The sequence below is a fragment of the Lepisosteus platostomus genome, chromosome 20 (genome assembly GCF_059453375.1).
Source record: "Lepisosteus platostomus isolate fLepPlt1 chromosome 20, fLepPlt1.hap1, whole genome shotgun sequence".
Taxonomy (NCBI): Eukaryota; Metazoa; Chordata; class Actinopteri; order Semionotiformes; family Lepisosteidae; genus Lepisosteus; species Lepisosteus platostomus.
This window is the reverse complement of record NC_142630.1, coordinates 14,117,093-14,131,313: the sequence shown is the minus strand read 5'-3', so window position 1 is coordinate 14,131,313 and position 14,221 is coordinate 14,117,093. Positions and strand designations below refer to the sequence as shown.

The following is a 14,221-nucleotide window of genomic DNA, read 5'->3' as shown; positions in this document are numbered from 1 at the left end:
CATACGCTGAGCTTCAAACCTCTCTACCCTATAATATTCTACAAGGGCCCATTGTGTCTATATAATTTAAACATTGGCAGTCTTAGGAATGAGTCAGATTTCATATTAATTTTCAAAATTTCAGTGTGTCTTTGGTGTTATTTAAAAGTCATTGGGGGTATTTAACAATAGGCACAGTAGGTGACCCCTTTGAAGCAGGTGAGCACCTGTTCTTTTCTGATTGTAGTCCTTGCAGTATGACACAATGAATGACTGGTAAATCCCTGGTGCTCAGTCGTGTTGCAAAGAATAACTGGGAAAGAAGGGTGAGGTAGGTCCCCTCCTATATGTAAAACTCTTTGGGAGGGAAAGAGCTGAACAAATATGGGGAATTCATGGGGGTTTTGAGGAGAAATCCTTAGAGCCACAGGGGACAGGTGACTCGGTGCACAGTGGGACTGTGTGGATCAGTGGTTAAGGTAAAGGGCTGAATCCGGTCCCAAGCTCGGCTTCCGACTCGCTGCAGGTCATCTTGAGCAGGCTGCCGGGCCTTCCCAGGAGCTCTAGCTGGATGACCCGCAGCAGTGCAACCTCTGGTCAGCACTGGGATGGGAGACCATCAGGGAGAACCATGTTGCTGCTGTAAGTGGTGCTCGGAGACCAGTAGGTGTCCCTTTTTCCTCTAATCCCTATCATCTGCCCCAGAATGGTGACTGGGGACACAGTGTCCTTTGATCGAGTGTGTAAACCCAAGTCCTGACTACTGGGTGGTTAAAGATCTCATGGCATGGTATGGAAGAACTGGGGTGTACATCTCTGTGTCCTGGCTAACTTCCTCTCTGATCTTGCCCAGTCTGGCCTCCCTAGTGTGCCCTGAGTTAAACTGGTGGAGTCATTTCTCTTTCCTCTTCCTGACCTGCTGTGCAGTGGGGCTGCACTTCAGTGGTGGATGAGGTGGGTCCTATGTCTAAAGCAATTCTAAATTGTGTGGGATTTAAAGAGCTTTATAAATGCACTTAATTATTCTTAGTTGTCATTAACTCTGCAGGTTTCAACACAATGCTCACCTTCCCATCACTGTAAGTTGGTTTAGAAGAGTGATTGCTGAGTTTCTTGCATTAGAAACTATAAAGTTAATAAAGAAAGGGGAAATGTCTCTCAGTCCATTCCCAAATGAGTGTCATTTGTAATATTAAAGTAAAAATTTGAGCGAAGGATTTCATTAATTACTTAAACACCAATCATCTGCACACATTTCAGTTCTTTGTTTCCTAATAGGATTTGTTCTGCCTTATAGTGCAAGACTGAAAGTGTTAACACCTTAGATGAATAATTGTTGGAATAATTAGAAATACTGTCTTGTGTAACCTGCAATCCCTCTGGTATTATTGACATATTCATATTTCTTTTTCTCTCATATTTTGCCTGTCTCGTCTTCTGATTTCTTAAATGACAATGCCGAGAGAACAATCGCGTTCTTCAGCACCCTAGACCTTACAACAGAAAGAGTCAGCACCTAAACAATTCAAAGATTTTCCGGCCTTCTGCTTGACAGTGCGAATTTCGGTCTGTTGCAAAACTACAATTCCCGACAGGCAGCAGCCCGAAGCCCGCGGACTGAGCATGCTCCGGCCGGGAGGCGGATCGCCTCGGCCGCGCTCTGTGATCGCCATAACTGGGAAACAGTGGTTGCTGGTGTGGGCGCTCGGTAAGTTGTTGTCAGTAACTCATATACTACATTAGGGGGGTAGAATTAAAAATGCAGCGGCAGGGAGATCCGAATATTAATGTGCAGGCTTCGTTGTTTTCATGGTTTTCAAAAAAGAAGAGGATGAAATATGATGATTTTTTGTCAGGCAGCGCTCCGGCTGAAGTGCTTAGACACGCCTATGGTCTAAGGGGGACTGCACTCATATTAGGGCCCCACTGTGGTACAGTACTCTCCGGGAGACAGCTCGGACACAGGGTATTTTTAGTAATTAGGCAAGGGACACGTGTTGATTGTGGGGCTCAATCGTCTTCCTATGTTATTCTCCTCGTCTCTCGAACTGTGACAAATGCCTTGGAAGGAACGATTGATTTATATGCATGTTAGGTTAAACAAAAATGAGAACATAGTAGATCAAGCCCGTCTCTCCCTCACTCCTCTGATTTAACCCCTTAACTTTCTTTTGAGGTGCAGCGGGCTGTGCTTTGTGTCCAGGGGTTGCACCCGGCGCAGTGGATCTAGGCTGCAACTAGAAACACACCCACAGTAACCTCCTCTTTCTGCGGAGTTCCTCGATTTGCAATTGTGCATATTCGAGTTTCCAGCTCTTGCAGGCTCTAGTGCACATGAGTGGAACACAATGCAGAGGAGATCGTCTGAAACTTGAACAAAAAAACAATAAACAAGTTCAGGAAAGATGTTTTATCTCGCCACAGTACGCTGGGATACCCCGCGGTTAAAACGGGATGGGACGGGCGACGAATTCGTTTGACCCGCTCGCTTGGGCTCCGGGAATTTGAGACCCGGCCGCCTCCACGCTCCGGTTTTGCTGTGTTGTCCTGGTACAACTTACAGTTACCAAGAGGGGCACGAAATGATAGCAGCCCCCAGTCTGGAGTGTCACTCTGCTTGGAAAGAAACCAGCCGAGCTGCAGCAGGGGCAAGAGGAAACGGTGGCTCGCACTGTCCTTGGAGAGGAGTCCTTATCTGGCCACAGCAGTGCAGGGGGCCTGTATAAATCTGGGGTCTCCAGCTGCTGCAGAGGCCCAGTCCAGCAGGTTTCAGGTCACCGTTAAATCACCACCCTTGTTTTAAAGTGACGGACCGTTTTCACTGGGATTGATTGTGCAGTTGCTTACTTACGGATCCTTTGGGACCACAATTTCCATGCCTTCGGGGCCAGAGTTCTTTCGGCGGCACAGCTTGCTTGCTTAATTCATCGGAAACTTAGTTGTTCCCAGTTTTCGGAAAGGGGACTACTGCCAGGACCTGGGCTGGAGACCCCTGATGTAGACGGTGAAGCCCCTCTCCCCTCCAGGTTGTCCGCCATAGGTCTCCAAGGCTGGTGAAGCCCAGGGAGACTCTGTTTGTCCTGGCGTTGGTGCCGGGTGGGTCCGCCGGTGTGGTCGGTGTGGATCTGGGGGAGTGTACGTGTACGCGCGTACATCTTTCCCCCCGTCTCCCTCTCTCTGGCTGTGCTCCTGCCTGCTCAGCCCAGGACCGCCTCCCCGGGGGTCTCTGGGAAGTGAGGGCGCGAGCTGAAAACGTGAGCCGTGCCCGTCTGCGGATCCGTTCCGCAGGGACAGACTGGCTGCCCTGTTCAGGTGTGATAGCGAGGACAGCTGTAGCGTTTGTGAGGATGTGTTCATGATACACCCAGCAGAGCAGGAGTGGGTGGGAGTCCTGTGTCTGTTACTGTCATTCTTTATCAGGCTGTTGGCACACCCAGTTTTTATATGAATGGCAACAGGGCTTCTTCTACTGGTATATAGGTAGGCTGGTGAACACAGTAACCGCCCTGAATTACGGAACCCCTTCATACAAGACACGCATCCCCGTGCACTGCGTCAGCAGAGATTACAAGAATAACAGTCCTCGCAATGTGACAAGTGGCAGCCCCGGCTCTCTAGCCCTTCCAGTTTAGTTGGTCCGACACCCATGCATATTTCATGAATAAAATTCTTCTCAGGAGTTTGTTTCTGTGCCTTCCTTTCCACACAGCCGGCAGCGGCAGAGGTAGGGTTGTGCTGAGCACTCTGGTTTTCAGACCAGAGCGATGTCCGTGGAAAGCTGATGGGAGGACTGAGGGAGCGGATTTTTCCAGCACAAATGCGGATTAGAGTTCCCGGCCGGATTCAGGGAACTGTGGCACACTGTGGATGTCACGTCTGCGGCTGTGAAAACGTTGCATTTTAATGCACAGACCTTAACAAGGTTTGGGAATGAAGTGCTGCTTTGTAGCTGTGTGACTCTTTATCCCCCATGTGTAAGACAACTGACACTGCAAGTCTGTTCCCCACCCCTGTCGGCTCACTTTGTGTCTGGTATGTACAGGCTAATTCCTGCCTCTCCTGCTGCTGCACTGGTGGTTTGTCTCCTTTTCGAGAGCCGAATGTCTCTGGAATACTAGCTAGTGTCCCCACCACTGCAGCAAGAGCAGAAGGCAAAGACCAGGCAGCCAAAAGCTGGATTGGAGTTTGCTCATTTCTCAGGATTATCAGATGGTTCTGTAACAGTGTCTATGGTAGCAGCTGTCCATATGTATGCTGGGCTTGTCTCTGTCGGCCTACCTCTGAAAGCAGTGCCGAGAGTCCGAGGATAGAATCAGACAGCTTTGATTTCTCTTCTGGGGCATTAACGGAGCGCTCAGTTACATTTTCTGTGCTTTCCAAAGGCAAGTCTCCTTTTTTTGCATTTTAAAAAGAACAGTGTGCGGAATCATAGTTTGTTAATCGCTGTCTGCAGTCTTAAAGTTTGCTTTCACTTCTGTGACTGTATTGGTGTATGAGAACTATCAGACTAGAAATGAGAGAAGGCAGTTCTGCCCATTTTGGCCATCTGGTTGCTGGCGGCTGATTGGTTCAAAGATCTCCTTTGACGACACGACGGGGCAGCTTGTTCCATACTCCCACAACACTCTGCGTAAAGAATCGCCTTCAGGCCTCAGGTTTAAACACACAGTGTTCTTCCGCAACTGCTACAATTCAGAGAGCCCAATTGTTAGGATCGTCTCATGGCGGGTGCATTGTGGGGTTCATGATCAGGGGGTGTCCTTCAACTCAACCAGCTAGCGACAGATCTTCACGTGGAAGCTGGACTCGTGGTTAGGCTTTCAGCTGGAGGTTGGAGGTTTAAATCCTCTTTTGGGTGCTGCTGTTGTTGAAGATGAGAAGTTAGCTTACTATTTTAAATAAAAAGGACTACAAGGGAACCTTTCAGGTAAGCTGTGTAGCTGTCGCGTAGATTAAAAAAAAATTTTTTTTCTTGCAGTGATGCAGAAGTATTTTTCTGGAAGCATGTTTTAGAGGTCATTTTTTCCATCATTACAGTAAAGTTACAAAGAAAGAATTATGTTTCTCTTAGCTGTTGACCTAAGGATTCATGCGAAGATAGTTAAGATTACTGCGAGTCAAGGAAATTTGACCCACCTAAGCCTGTTTGATAGTTTGTATGTAATGGATCCAAGAATCTTTTCCCAAATTCTTTCAGGATATTCTGGATATCGGCTTCAACAGCATGACTGGGGAGCTATTATCCCAAAACCTGATTAAAGAGCAACTATAGTCCCAATTTCTTAAACCGGATATTAAATCTTGGTAACAAAATAAATTCATCGATGGTATAGAAAACAATTCCGAATTTTGAATTAAGCACAAAACTGTGAACTTTGCAAAAGTGCTGTAAGTCGTCATTTTGTTGCAAATCCCTGATCTTGAGTTCCCAAGAATGGTCACGTGATTCGGCCCTTCCTGCTCACTAGTCGCTGTAATGACTATTGTAAAGAAATGTACGACTGTATAAAACAGGTTGTGTAGCAGACATTTCACTGCAGAAATGTTCCAACGTGATCTGCATGCAGAGTTAACGAGTCATATTTGTTGGCAAAACTGTCTGGTTGAAGAGAGAGGTCTTCACAAGGCTGCGTGTTTACCATGTAATAAGGCTGCTCCACGTCACCGGAGGTTTTGTTGCCTCGTTCTGAATCGCAGAACATGGCGCTGCTCAGACGTGGACATTGAGTCTATTTTGTGATGTAAATGGCGGTTTTCCAGGTGACAGTATATGTTACCGTCAGTGTAGTTTGCAATGCACTCATCAGTGCTGATTCTTTTTTTAAGCCCGGAATATAAAAATAACATTGCAGCTCCCCTTTTAAATTGCACTTAATTCCCCAATCTGTGATTTCATTTGGCAGGAGAGGGACACACAGTCCAATCGCTCATTGTCCCCCTTTGTAGAAGTGAAGGTGCAGGTGAAAATGGGGGCCGTGGTCACTGGGGGACATGTGGCAGTCCTTGAGTGGTTCTTGTCCTGCAGCGCCCTGCCGCGTTGTTGATTTAGCACTAACTGTCTGGTCTTTGTTTCTCCGCAGAGCCTGTTCCTGGGTGATTCAGAATGGCTGACAAGCCAATTTGGGAGCAGATAGGATCCAGCTTCGTGCAGCACTATTACCAATTGTTCGACACAGACAGGACTCAACTAGGAGCAATATATGTGAGTGTCAGAATCCTTTCCATTGCACCTTGAGTCTTCCGAGACAGTAACCGAGCCCTGATCATTCAGCAAAGTGCATGAAAGCTGAAGAAAACCAAAGCACCTGATAGCGTAAAGGACATCGGGAAACCCTGACAGGAGTCTTGCACAGACGTTCCTTACGCAGTGCATCATGGTTTTACCCCCAGGGGAGTGAAGAGAACACAGTGTGGAGACAGAAAAAAAACAGAAAGGAAATTAGCAGGGTATTTCCAGAAAACAAAATGACATTACCAGAACTTTTGTAAATAAAGGAAGAAAGTCCCAGGGTCTTGATTTAAACAGATGTTTATCTGACAAACATAAAGAAACAAAGAGAGGTTGCACACTGCAGTATGCACAATTTACATACATTGTGGAAAGAATAAGCCGATGACCTTTTCTGGTCAGAGTTCTTTGTCAGAGCAGTGTTTTCGTCTTGGGTGCTTTTATTCAAATCTGTACCTACGAAATGCATCAGCTCCCATTGGAAGCTCTGAGTCCCGGCTGTGCGTGATCCGTTCCCCCGCTGGCATCAGGTGGGCGTCAGCTGGCGCCGCGGAGCTCGCGGATGGTCCTGACGGGCGCGTGGTTCCTATCCCCCGCCAGCGCTGGGGTCAGGACCGCACAGGGGGCCCCGCTGAGACGCTAACAGCTGCCGATTCCAAACTCGGGGAACAGTGGGGTGCGTTTGTGCCGAGAAACAGGAAGTTACCAATAATTCCACATACAGGAAAACATAGAGGAAGACCAAAATAAAAAAAAGATAAAAACCCCACCCAAAAATGAGTCACCCTCTCCCAGTTCTGGGATTTTACTTCTGCCTGCTTATGTTTTAAAAGGGACAGCATGTCTTGGATAAACTAACTGGAAAGGTTCTTTATGCGCTCTTAGGGTTTTCCGTTCTTTTGCCATTTGTAAATTGCAGGATTCACAAAAAAATATAATTCTGATTTACCCTCAGCTGCGTTTTACTGCTCTGGCATGTTGAATTGTAATTCACATTGTGGTCTTTGTAAGTTTTAAGGGAGAAAAGTTGAGGTTGTGTGTAGCCCTTGATGAATGGAAGATGGACTGACCCCATACTTCCCATACACTTGTGCACTTGCAGGGGGTTTCAGAAACGTAATCCCTGCGCTGGGCAAGGCAAGTCTGAATGTTCCTCATGTGACCAGCTCCTGAGCATGATGCCTGGTGCTCATGGTTGGTATCGGTAGCAGGTGGCGGCTGCAGGAATGGCCATGTTGGTGCACATATGGTGTGAGATGTTGGCCAAGCCCCTGGGTGTGTCTCCTTCAAGGCAGCAGTGCTGTGCATCCACGCAGTCTCCCAAGGACGCAACTTTCCACTGTAACAGGAACCTGCTCCACTGAATACGGTTCACTACAAAGGACCACGCCTCTCAATTGTACGAAATCCCCCAGATCTTGTGGAATTTGAAGTAGTTGCCTTGTTACATTTCAGAGCACCTTAATCGCGTCTTTCAGCAAAATCCCGATTAATGCAATTCATCGTGGCGCAAGACGTCTAAAAAAATATGTAAATGTGTGAAAATGCTTTTTAGCAGTTCGTCTTACATTGAAAAAGGAATGACTAACATCTCCATAAAAATTCATTTGCAGAATTGCTGAATGGACTCCTCTTAACATTTCTGCTTAATGTAGGTACCACAATACAGCCTTCGTTACTGTGATGTTTTCCTATACGCATCTTTGCATTCAAGTTTTAGATCTTTATTTGACACACTTGGTTTTGTTCTGACATTCCACATGATTGTAATTGTGGTTCTCACGGGCTGATTTCCTACGCGCTCTTGGCCTGCTGTCTGGCACGCAGTGACAGGTGGGAGAGGGCAGTGCCGTGTGCTGGGCGCTGTCCTTTCCCCCCTCTCAGTCAGGGCACCTGTGGTGAAAGTCTTTCTTTTGGCGTTCCCTGCCTCTGTGCCTGCGCTGTGTGTTGCACAACAGCCTGATCCCCCGGGGCCTTCTCTCTTTCAGATCGACGCATCATGCCTTACCTGGGAAGGACAGCAGTTCCAAGGAAAAGCAGCTATTGTTGAGAAACTCTCTGTAAGTTCGCTGGGATAAGAGGTTGCACGGGGACCTGGGGTCCGGTGGACGGCTGTTGAGTCAAGTGAGGCCCGTTTCTGATCCAGATCTGCAGTTTGTATTTAGAATAGTGCAGAGATCCTGCGTTTCAGCTGCAAGCCTTATTCATAGATCAGGAAAGGCAGTGGTTTCAGAGATCAGGGAGGGAGTTGCCCGGACTCTGCTGATTGCAATCGACGAATCGTGAAATTGCCCGGGAACAGAAACTGAGTGGTTAGTAGTCCAGGGATTTTGCTCACAATAATATTCAGTCGTTACAAGTCATTACAGTGTCTTATCTGACCCTGCTGCAGAAGTGACAGTGTTAATGTCTCTACACCCCCAAAAAAGCAGAGCCTTGATCGCCCTTTTTGATCACAAGAGTAAAAGCTGCAACCTCTAACCGGGCTTTAAAGTCTCTCTTTTGAGCATTGCGAGAGCAGCAGACAAAAACTGAGCCGTCTTTGTGGTTTGATTGAGCTGGTCGATCATTTTCTGTCTCTCTTTATTTTGCAGAGCCTTCCCTTTCAAAAAATTGCTCACAGCATAACAGCACAAGACCACCAGCCCACTCCAGACAGCTGTATATTGAGTATGGTAGTAGGCCAATTAAAAGTAAGTGTTCGTATTCTTCTGAACATCTTTTAAAAGGTACCCTCACATCTCCTTTACTGGACATTAGTGTCCCAAATGTACTGTAAGCAAATCTGCTTCATCACCATTCTTTGAATTCCCCAATCCAGTCCACAACAATGAGATCATTGCAGGAACATTGAAGAATAAATACTTTTTAAGAAATAAACATCCAGATTCTTACACACTAAATCATTTTCAAACAGCCGTCGGTGTGTATTAGGACTGAGTGGACTGTCGAAGGTGAGGTGTTATTGACTTTTCCAAGGATGGTGTTTTCTGGGAAGAGTCTCCGGGCTCATGCCAGCACTTCAACAGGGCTGGAGTTTTGACGGGTGTGATGCTTCACACAGTTGGGCTGCAGACATTCAAAACATCAGAAAATAATTGTTGAGAAAACTTTCAGCCTCTCTGTAGACTTAATGTGCTCTAAACTCAGCTCGATACAGAGACCTGGACCAGAGGTCGTAAATGACAGCTGAGTTAGAATAGAAAGGCGGGAGCAGTAAAAATCTTGACTCGGAGGACTGAGGGTGTCTTTAGCCAGTGGCCAGGCTGTGCTGCGGTGTGGAATATTGACAGGGCTCACTAAACTGCCAGCCCCCGGTGGAGTAAGATGAGCCGAGCAGGCCTGGTCTCGTCTGCAGCCTTGCCCAAGTTCTTGAGGCCTTAGGGACAGGTCTGTGGGGGATCAGGCAAGGGTTCGAACGAGGGCCTCCTCAGCCAGGCTGCCCCCTCCTCGGGTGAGGGCACTGCAGCCGCATGTGTCCGGACCCGACCAGGATGGAGAGGCACCTGACTGGCTTCTCTCTCGCCGTCACTGTGCTCAGGCCGACGTCCTTCCTCAGGTCCTGGGCTTCCAGCAGAGCGTTCTGTTGAAACGTTGTAAGGAGGCCCGGGTGTGTACCAGTGAGGTCTTCAGGCTGGGCCTTCACAACATGTAAACACTCGGCCGGCTCTGGCTGGTGCTGCCCGCACCAGTTAGAATTCGGACACCGTGTGGATGAAATACTGCAGCAGCTGACCAAGTCCTTGATCAAAAGCATGCTGCCTTTGTTCCATAGATTCATGCTTCGGACATCGGAGCGTTTTCTTTTTTTTTAAAAAAAAGATGCACCGATTGCAGGGGGTCACTTAAAGCATGCAAACACATTGGCTTGTTTATAACCATTAACCTGCCAGGGCATTTCTCTAGACTGAAGCTCGTGTTCATTTTGACTCCTCGTTTTGTCTGTTTTTTATTTTCTCTTAGGATGTAGCCTCCAATATACTAATATATGCTAAGTATTACCTTTTTAGTAGTTTGTACTCCGAAACTTACACAGTCGAGATTTCCAGGTGTTTGCTTCAATATGCTGCAGATTGTGCACTCAGGCACACTTTGTTTTGTTGATGGTTGCGTTGTGTGTTACTCACATGCTAATACAGTGCCTGATGGCAGGCTCAGTGCTATGAAGCCCCTCTTGCAGCATGTGGCCTGGGTTGGGTAATGGGCAGCGCTGGACTCCTTTCAGAGTATGAGAGCCCAGCAGTGTCATTCTGCACTGCACCAGGGGGAGAGGGGTGCTATGCTTTTGTAAGAGTGATGGAAGGCTTGGCTACAAGCTTTCTCTCACACCCACACCCACACCCACACACCCACACCCACACCCACACCCACACACACACACCCACCCAACCTGAAGCCCTTGTAGCATGATTCAGGTGCACTGCTGGTACAAAAAGCTGCAGTCTGTTTGCCTGTGACATCCTTACAGGGGGATTCACCAGGCAGCTCACAAGTGATACAAGTCTGCAACATCCAGTCAGGTTTTGGGAACTGTCTCACGTGCACATCTAAAACAATATTGTTCAGGAGGGATGGCAGTATCCCTTTTTTCACAATTTCACTTTATATTAAATCAGAATTATTCATAGGTAGGTCAGGTGCATACATATGTATTGAAGGTACCAGGACCGAAGATTTCTCTTTTTAACTATAATCCGGTCATTGATAATTATTACTATAATACGCTACCAAAACCAGAAGATATTTAGTTGACGGTTAACTTTCATGAAACTAAATCAACAGCACTTCTCTATTTAGGTGCCTGTGGTTTTCATAGTCTCCATTTTGAACCATGTATTCACCAGAGTTGACAGTCGTGTGACCAGTGTGCTGATTGTCTCTTGCTTGGAACTCATCATTCGGAATAGGTTGGCGGTCATGTCCGACGGAGGGAGTGGCCGGGCAGAGGCGATAGGGGTGACAATAGGTTGCTAGGATGTTTTCCATGTGGGATACGTTCCCTTGGGATAAATGTTGCCAACAGAGTGCCCCATGTAAGCAGGGCCTTCAGGGGCAGGTATGAAGAACCATTATGTAAATGTTTGTGCTCAGTGCTTCCGCACCAGTGTGGCAGAGTTTCATGTGCTTAGTTTTACACTCCTGTTACTAAAGTGGACCCATCAACTGCTTATGTGCACCCAAAACTACCCCTGCTTCACCAACAATGTCCGCTGGTCACCAGAACAAAGTCTGCCTTTCAGGTGCTCAGCGAACAGTAGACAATGTGGTAGCTGTTTATTTTTATATAAAAAGCTGAATTCTTCCAAAGAAGTCTGCCACTTCTTCTTGTAACCCAAGAAGCCTGCCCTTGTGAGATTTCCCATATGATTTTTCTGTTTCGCTTTAACCTGAGATCTGTGTAGCAGCGTACAGAGGAAATATCAGCTGCCCTTGGAAGTGCCGTGGTCGATATTATATAGAAACCTGTTAGTTTCTACATAATGACCTCTGTTGACTTTTCTTTGTAAAATAGGGCTATAGTATTCTAATCAATAAGGACAGATATTGTCTGTGTATTGTACTGTTACTTGTATTGCATTGATACTTTAAGGCTTGTTTTCCTTGTTGTCACTCCCAAGGTTAACAAGCAGATGTTTTAAAATTGTATTCCGCTTTGAAAACGTGACCTTCACTCATGCCAACTGCTCCCTGTGCCCTCTAGTGGTGCCTGTTTTTGTCTGCCCCTGAATCCACGTTCACACCCATCTGCAGTACTCATTAACACAGGAAGGCACTGCAGTAAGAAAATAGTCAACATTTTCACTATGACAAACTGATAAAACCACTTTTCGCCGCATATGTATGTGATACTTTGTACTTTTTTTTATTTAGATTCGTGCCTATATTGAAAAGCTGGAATCTGATGAACTAGTGTAGTGAAGTGCGTGTGGAGGTGCTGTTACTCTTGTAGCTCACGTGTGGACTGATCTGCGCGTTTCTACGTCTCTTGCTGTACCGCCGCAGGCCGACGACGACCCCATCATGGGATTCCATCAGATATTCCTCCTGAAGAACATCAACGATGCCTGGGTGTGCACCAACGACATGTTCCGGTTGGCGCTGCACAATTTCGGCTAAACGCTCCAGCAGGGGAGGAGGGGGAGGGGCGGGAGGGGCGGGGGGGAGGCCACCCCCACCCCTGCCCCCGCCGCCGCCGCCGCCGCCGCCACCGCCACCACCACCCTCCCGTGATCATCCACGTCTCTCTGAGGTCCGCCTCCGCCACTGGATTCCAAGTATCATACACAAACCCGAGCCGCCAAGCAGGGCCGCCTTCCCTCCCCGCGTCCCCGCGCCCGGCCGCCGCTGTCCGCGGGGTGTGTGCTCCGCCCTTGTGCGTGATGTTTGGAAGCCAGCCGTCTCCGGTCACAGCCCCCTGGCCTCTTCTCTTCCAGTCCTCCCCCCTCTCGGTCCTCTTTCCCCAGTCCCAGTGTGCGTTGTTACCAGCATGCCTTAGAGAATCAAGTACACACCAGGCCTGTTCTTTTTTTTTTTTTATTCCCTAAACTTTTACTTTTCTCCGTCATTGTACGGACAGGTTGCTCTAGCGATCCAAAGATCTGAAACTTAGCCAATGTGTGCGGTCAGGGTACCCCCCACCCCACCGTTCCCTAATCCCATTAGTATTCCTGGGTCTGTCCGTTCTGCGCAGCCATGATTACTGAAGCCACATGCACAATAAAACCTTGCCATTTTTTTTGTTAATCATGGAATCTTCCCATCTTTCCTCCTGTCATCTCAGTATTGTCGCTTTGGCCTTGTTTTTGCCCTCTCCTCGCACGCCTCCGCCCTGTTTATCTGTTTGATCGTGCAGCGCAGAGACCGGTTTCTTTTCACAAAGAGATAGAGATCCACGGACATCTGGGTCCCCTTCCCCCCCCGGCAGCCACGCCTTCCTAAACCTCTCAAGACGCGAGCCGTGATCGGGGGGGCGGCTTCGATCAGCCCCCGGCCGCCTAGAAATCAAACTGCCGAAGAAGAGCCGGGGAGTGAGCTCTGCTTTTCCGGCCAATGCCACCACGAACGAAAGAGCCGCTGGTACCTGAAGATTTTTCCTGAGGAGGACAAGACTAACTGCTCCAGTTAAAGTTCATTTCATTTTCCACAGCTCCACCCCAGTTAGTCCTGTTCCTCATGTTTCTGCGTTGTCCTTACCTAGCGACTTGTAGTTTGCTCTTCATACCAACAGACTGAAGTGCCCTGTGGGCCAGGTGGTGTGTTAAAGTAGTGAAATAAGAACTGAGGGCACTCCGTTCCGTGCCAGGGTGAGGCTTTTCTCCCCAAAAAAATGTCACATGAAAAGCAGAAGGATGGTCTCGGCCTTCAGCGCTACAGGGTTCACCTGTTTGTCCATGCTTTTGTGGGAGAAATGCTTTTTTTTTCCTGTTGTTTTGTTAACCTTTTTGCACAACTGAGGGAGGAGAAATACAAACTGAATTATTCTGGACTGGATCTCATTGCTAGCTTCATATACACTGGGAGTTAATGGCATTGTGGTACAAAGGGTAGTTTAAAAGACATAGGGACTTGACTGTAATAAGCCATTACATGGGTTCAGTTACTGTTTCTTTAAATGGAAGGGGTTCTGTGGCCACATGTTAGTGAAGGAAATAAAAAACTGAAAGGAAACCCAATTAAAGTGTTTTAATTGTAATTCTGACAACCTCAGCACAACACCCCAGCTATTAAGAATAATCCGTACACCACACAAGCCCGTGAATTTAGTTTTTTTCCCCGACAACTGTGTTGCCCAAGGTTTGGGGTACACTGAAACATGACAATTGTTTTAAGTGTAATGGGCTTAAATTACAAAGGCTAATATGATTCCTCTTTATGACTGTTGTAATGAGCATGATAGCATTAGCTAAACATGCAAATGTATTGCATAAGTGCACTTGGCAGAATACTATCAAAGACTAGTTTTTGTTAAATGCTGTCGTATGCTCGTTCTGGTTTTCACCGAGGTTTGCCATT

The 14,221-nt window shown here is 47.4% G+C and overlaps 1 protein-coding gene across 1 annotated transcript; it reads left to right on the top strand.

Annotated features, from left to right (window-relative positions):
- The first annotated feature begins 1,551 nt into the window (after window positions 1-1,551).
- nutf2 (nuclear transport factor 2) lies at window positions 1,552-13,886 on the top strand. The gene is made up of 5 exons (XM_088614465.1): window positions 1,552-1,687; window positions 6,060-6,181; window positions 8,197-8,268; window positions 8,803-8,901; window positions 12,212-13,886. Exons 2-5 carry the CDS (start codon window positions 6,083-6,085, stop codon window positions 12,323-12,325), a joined length of 384 nt encoding a protein of 127 aa, XP_088470591.1. The 5' UTR covers window positions 1,552-1,687; window positions 6,060-6,082; the 3' UTR covers window positions 12,326-13,886.
- The last annotated feature ends 335 nt before the right edge of the window (window positions 13,887-14,221 follow it).

Coding starts and splice junctions, on each gene's coding strand:
- nutf2 (XM_088614465.1), top strand. CDS start 6,083: ATGGCTGACAAGCCAATTTGGGAGCAGATAGGATCCAGCTTCGTGCAG. Junction 6,182..8,196: donor CTCAACTAGGAGCAATATAT/GTGAGTGTCAGA, acceptor TCTCTCTTTCAG/ATCGACGCATCATGCCTTAC. Junction 8,902..12,211: donor TGGTAGTAGGCCAATTAAAA/GTAAGTGTTCGT, acceptor GTACCGCCGCAG/GCCGACGACGACCCCATCAT.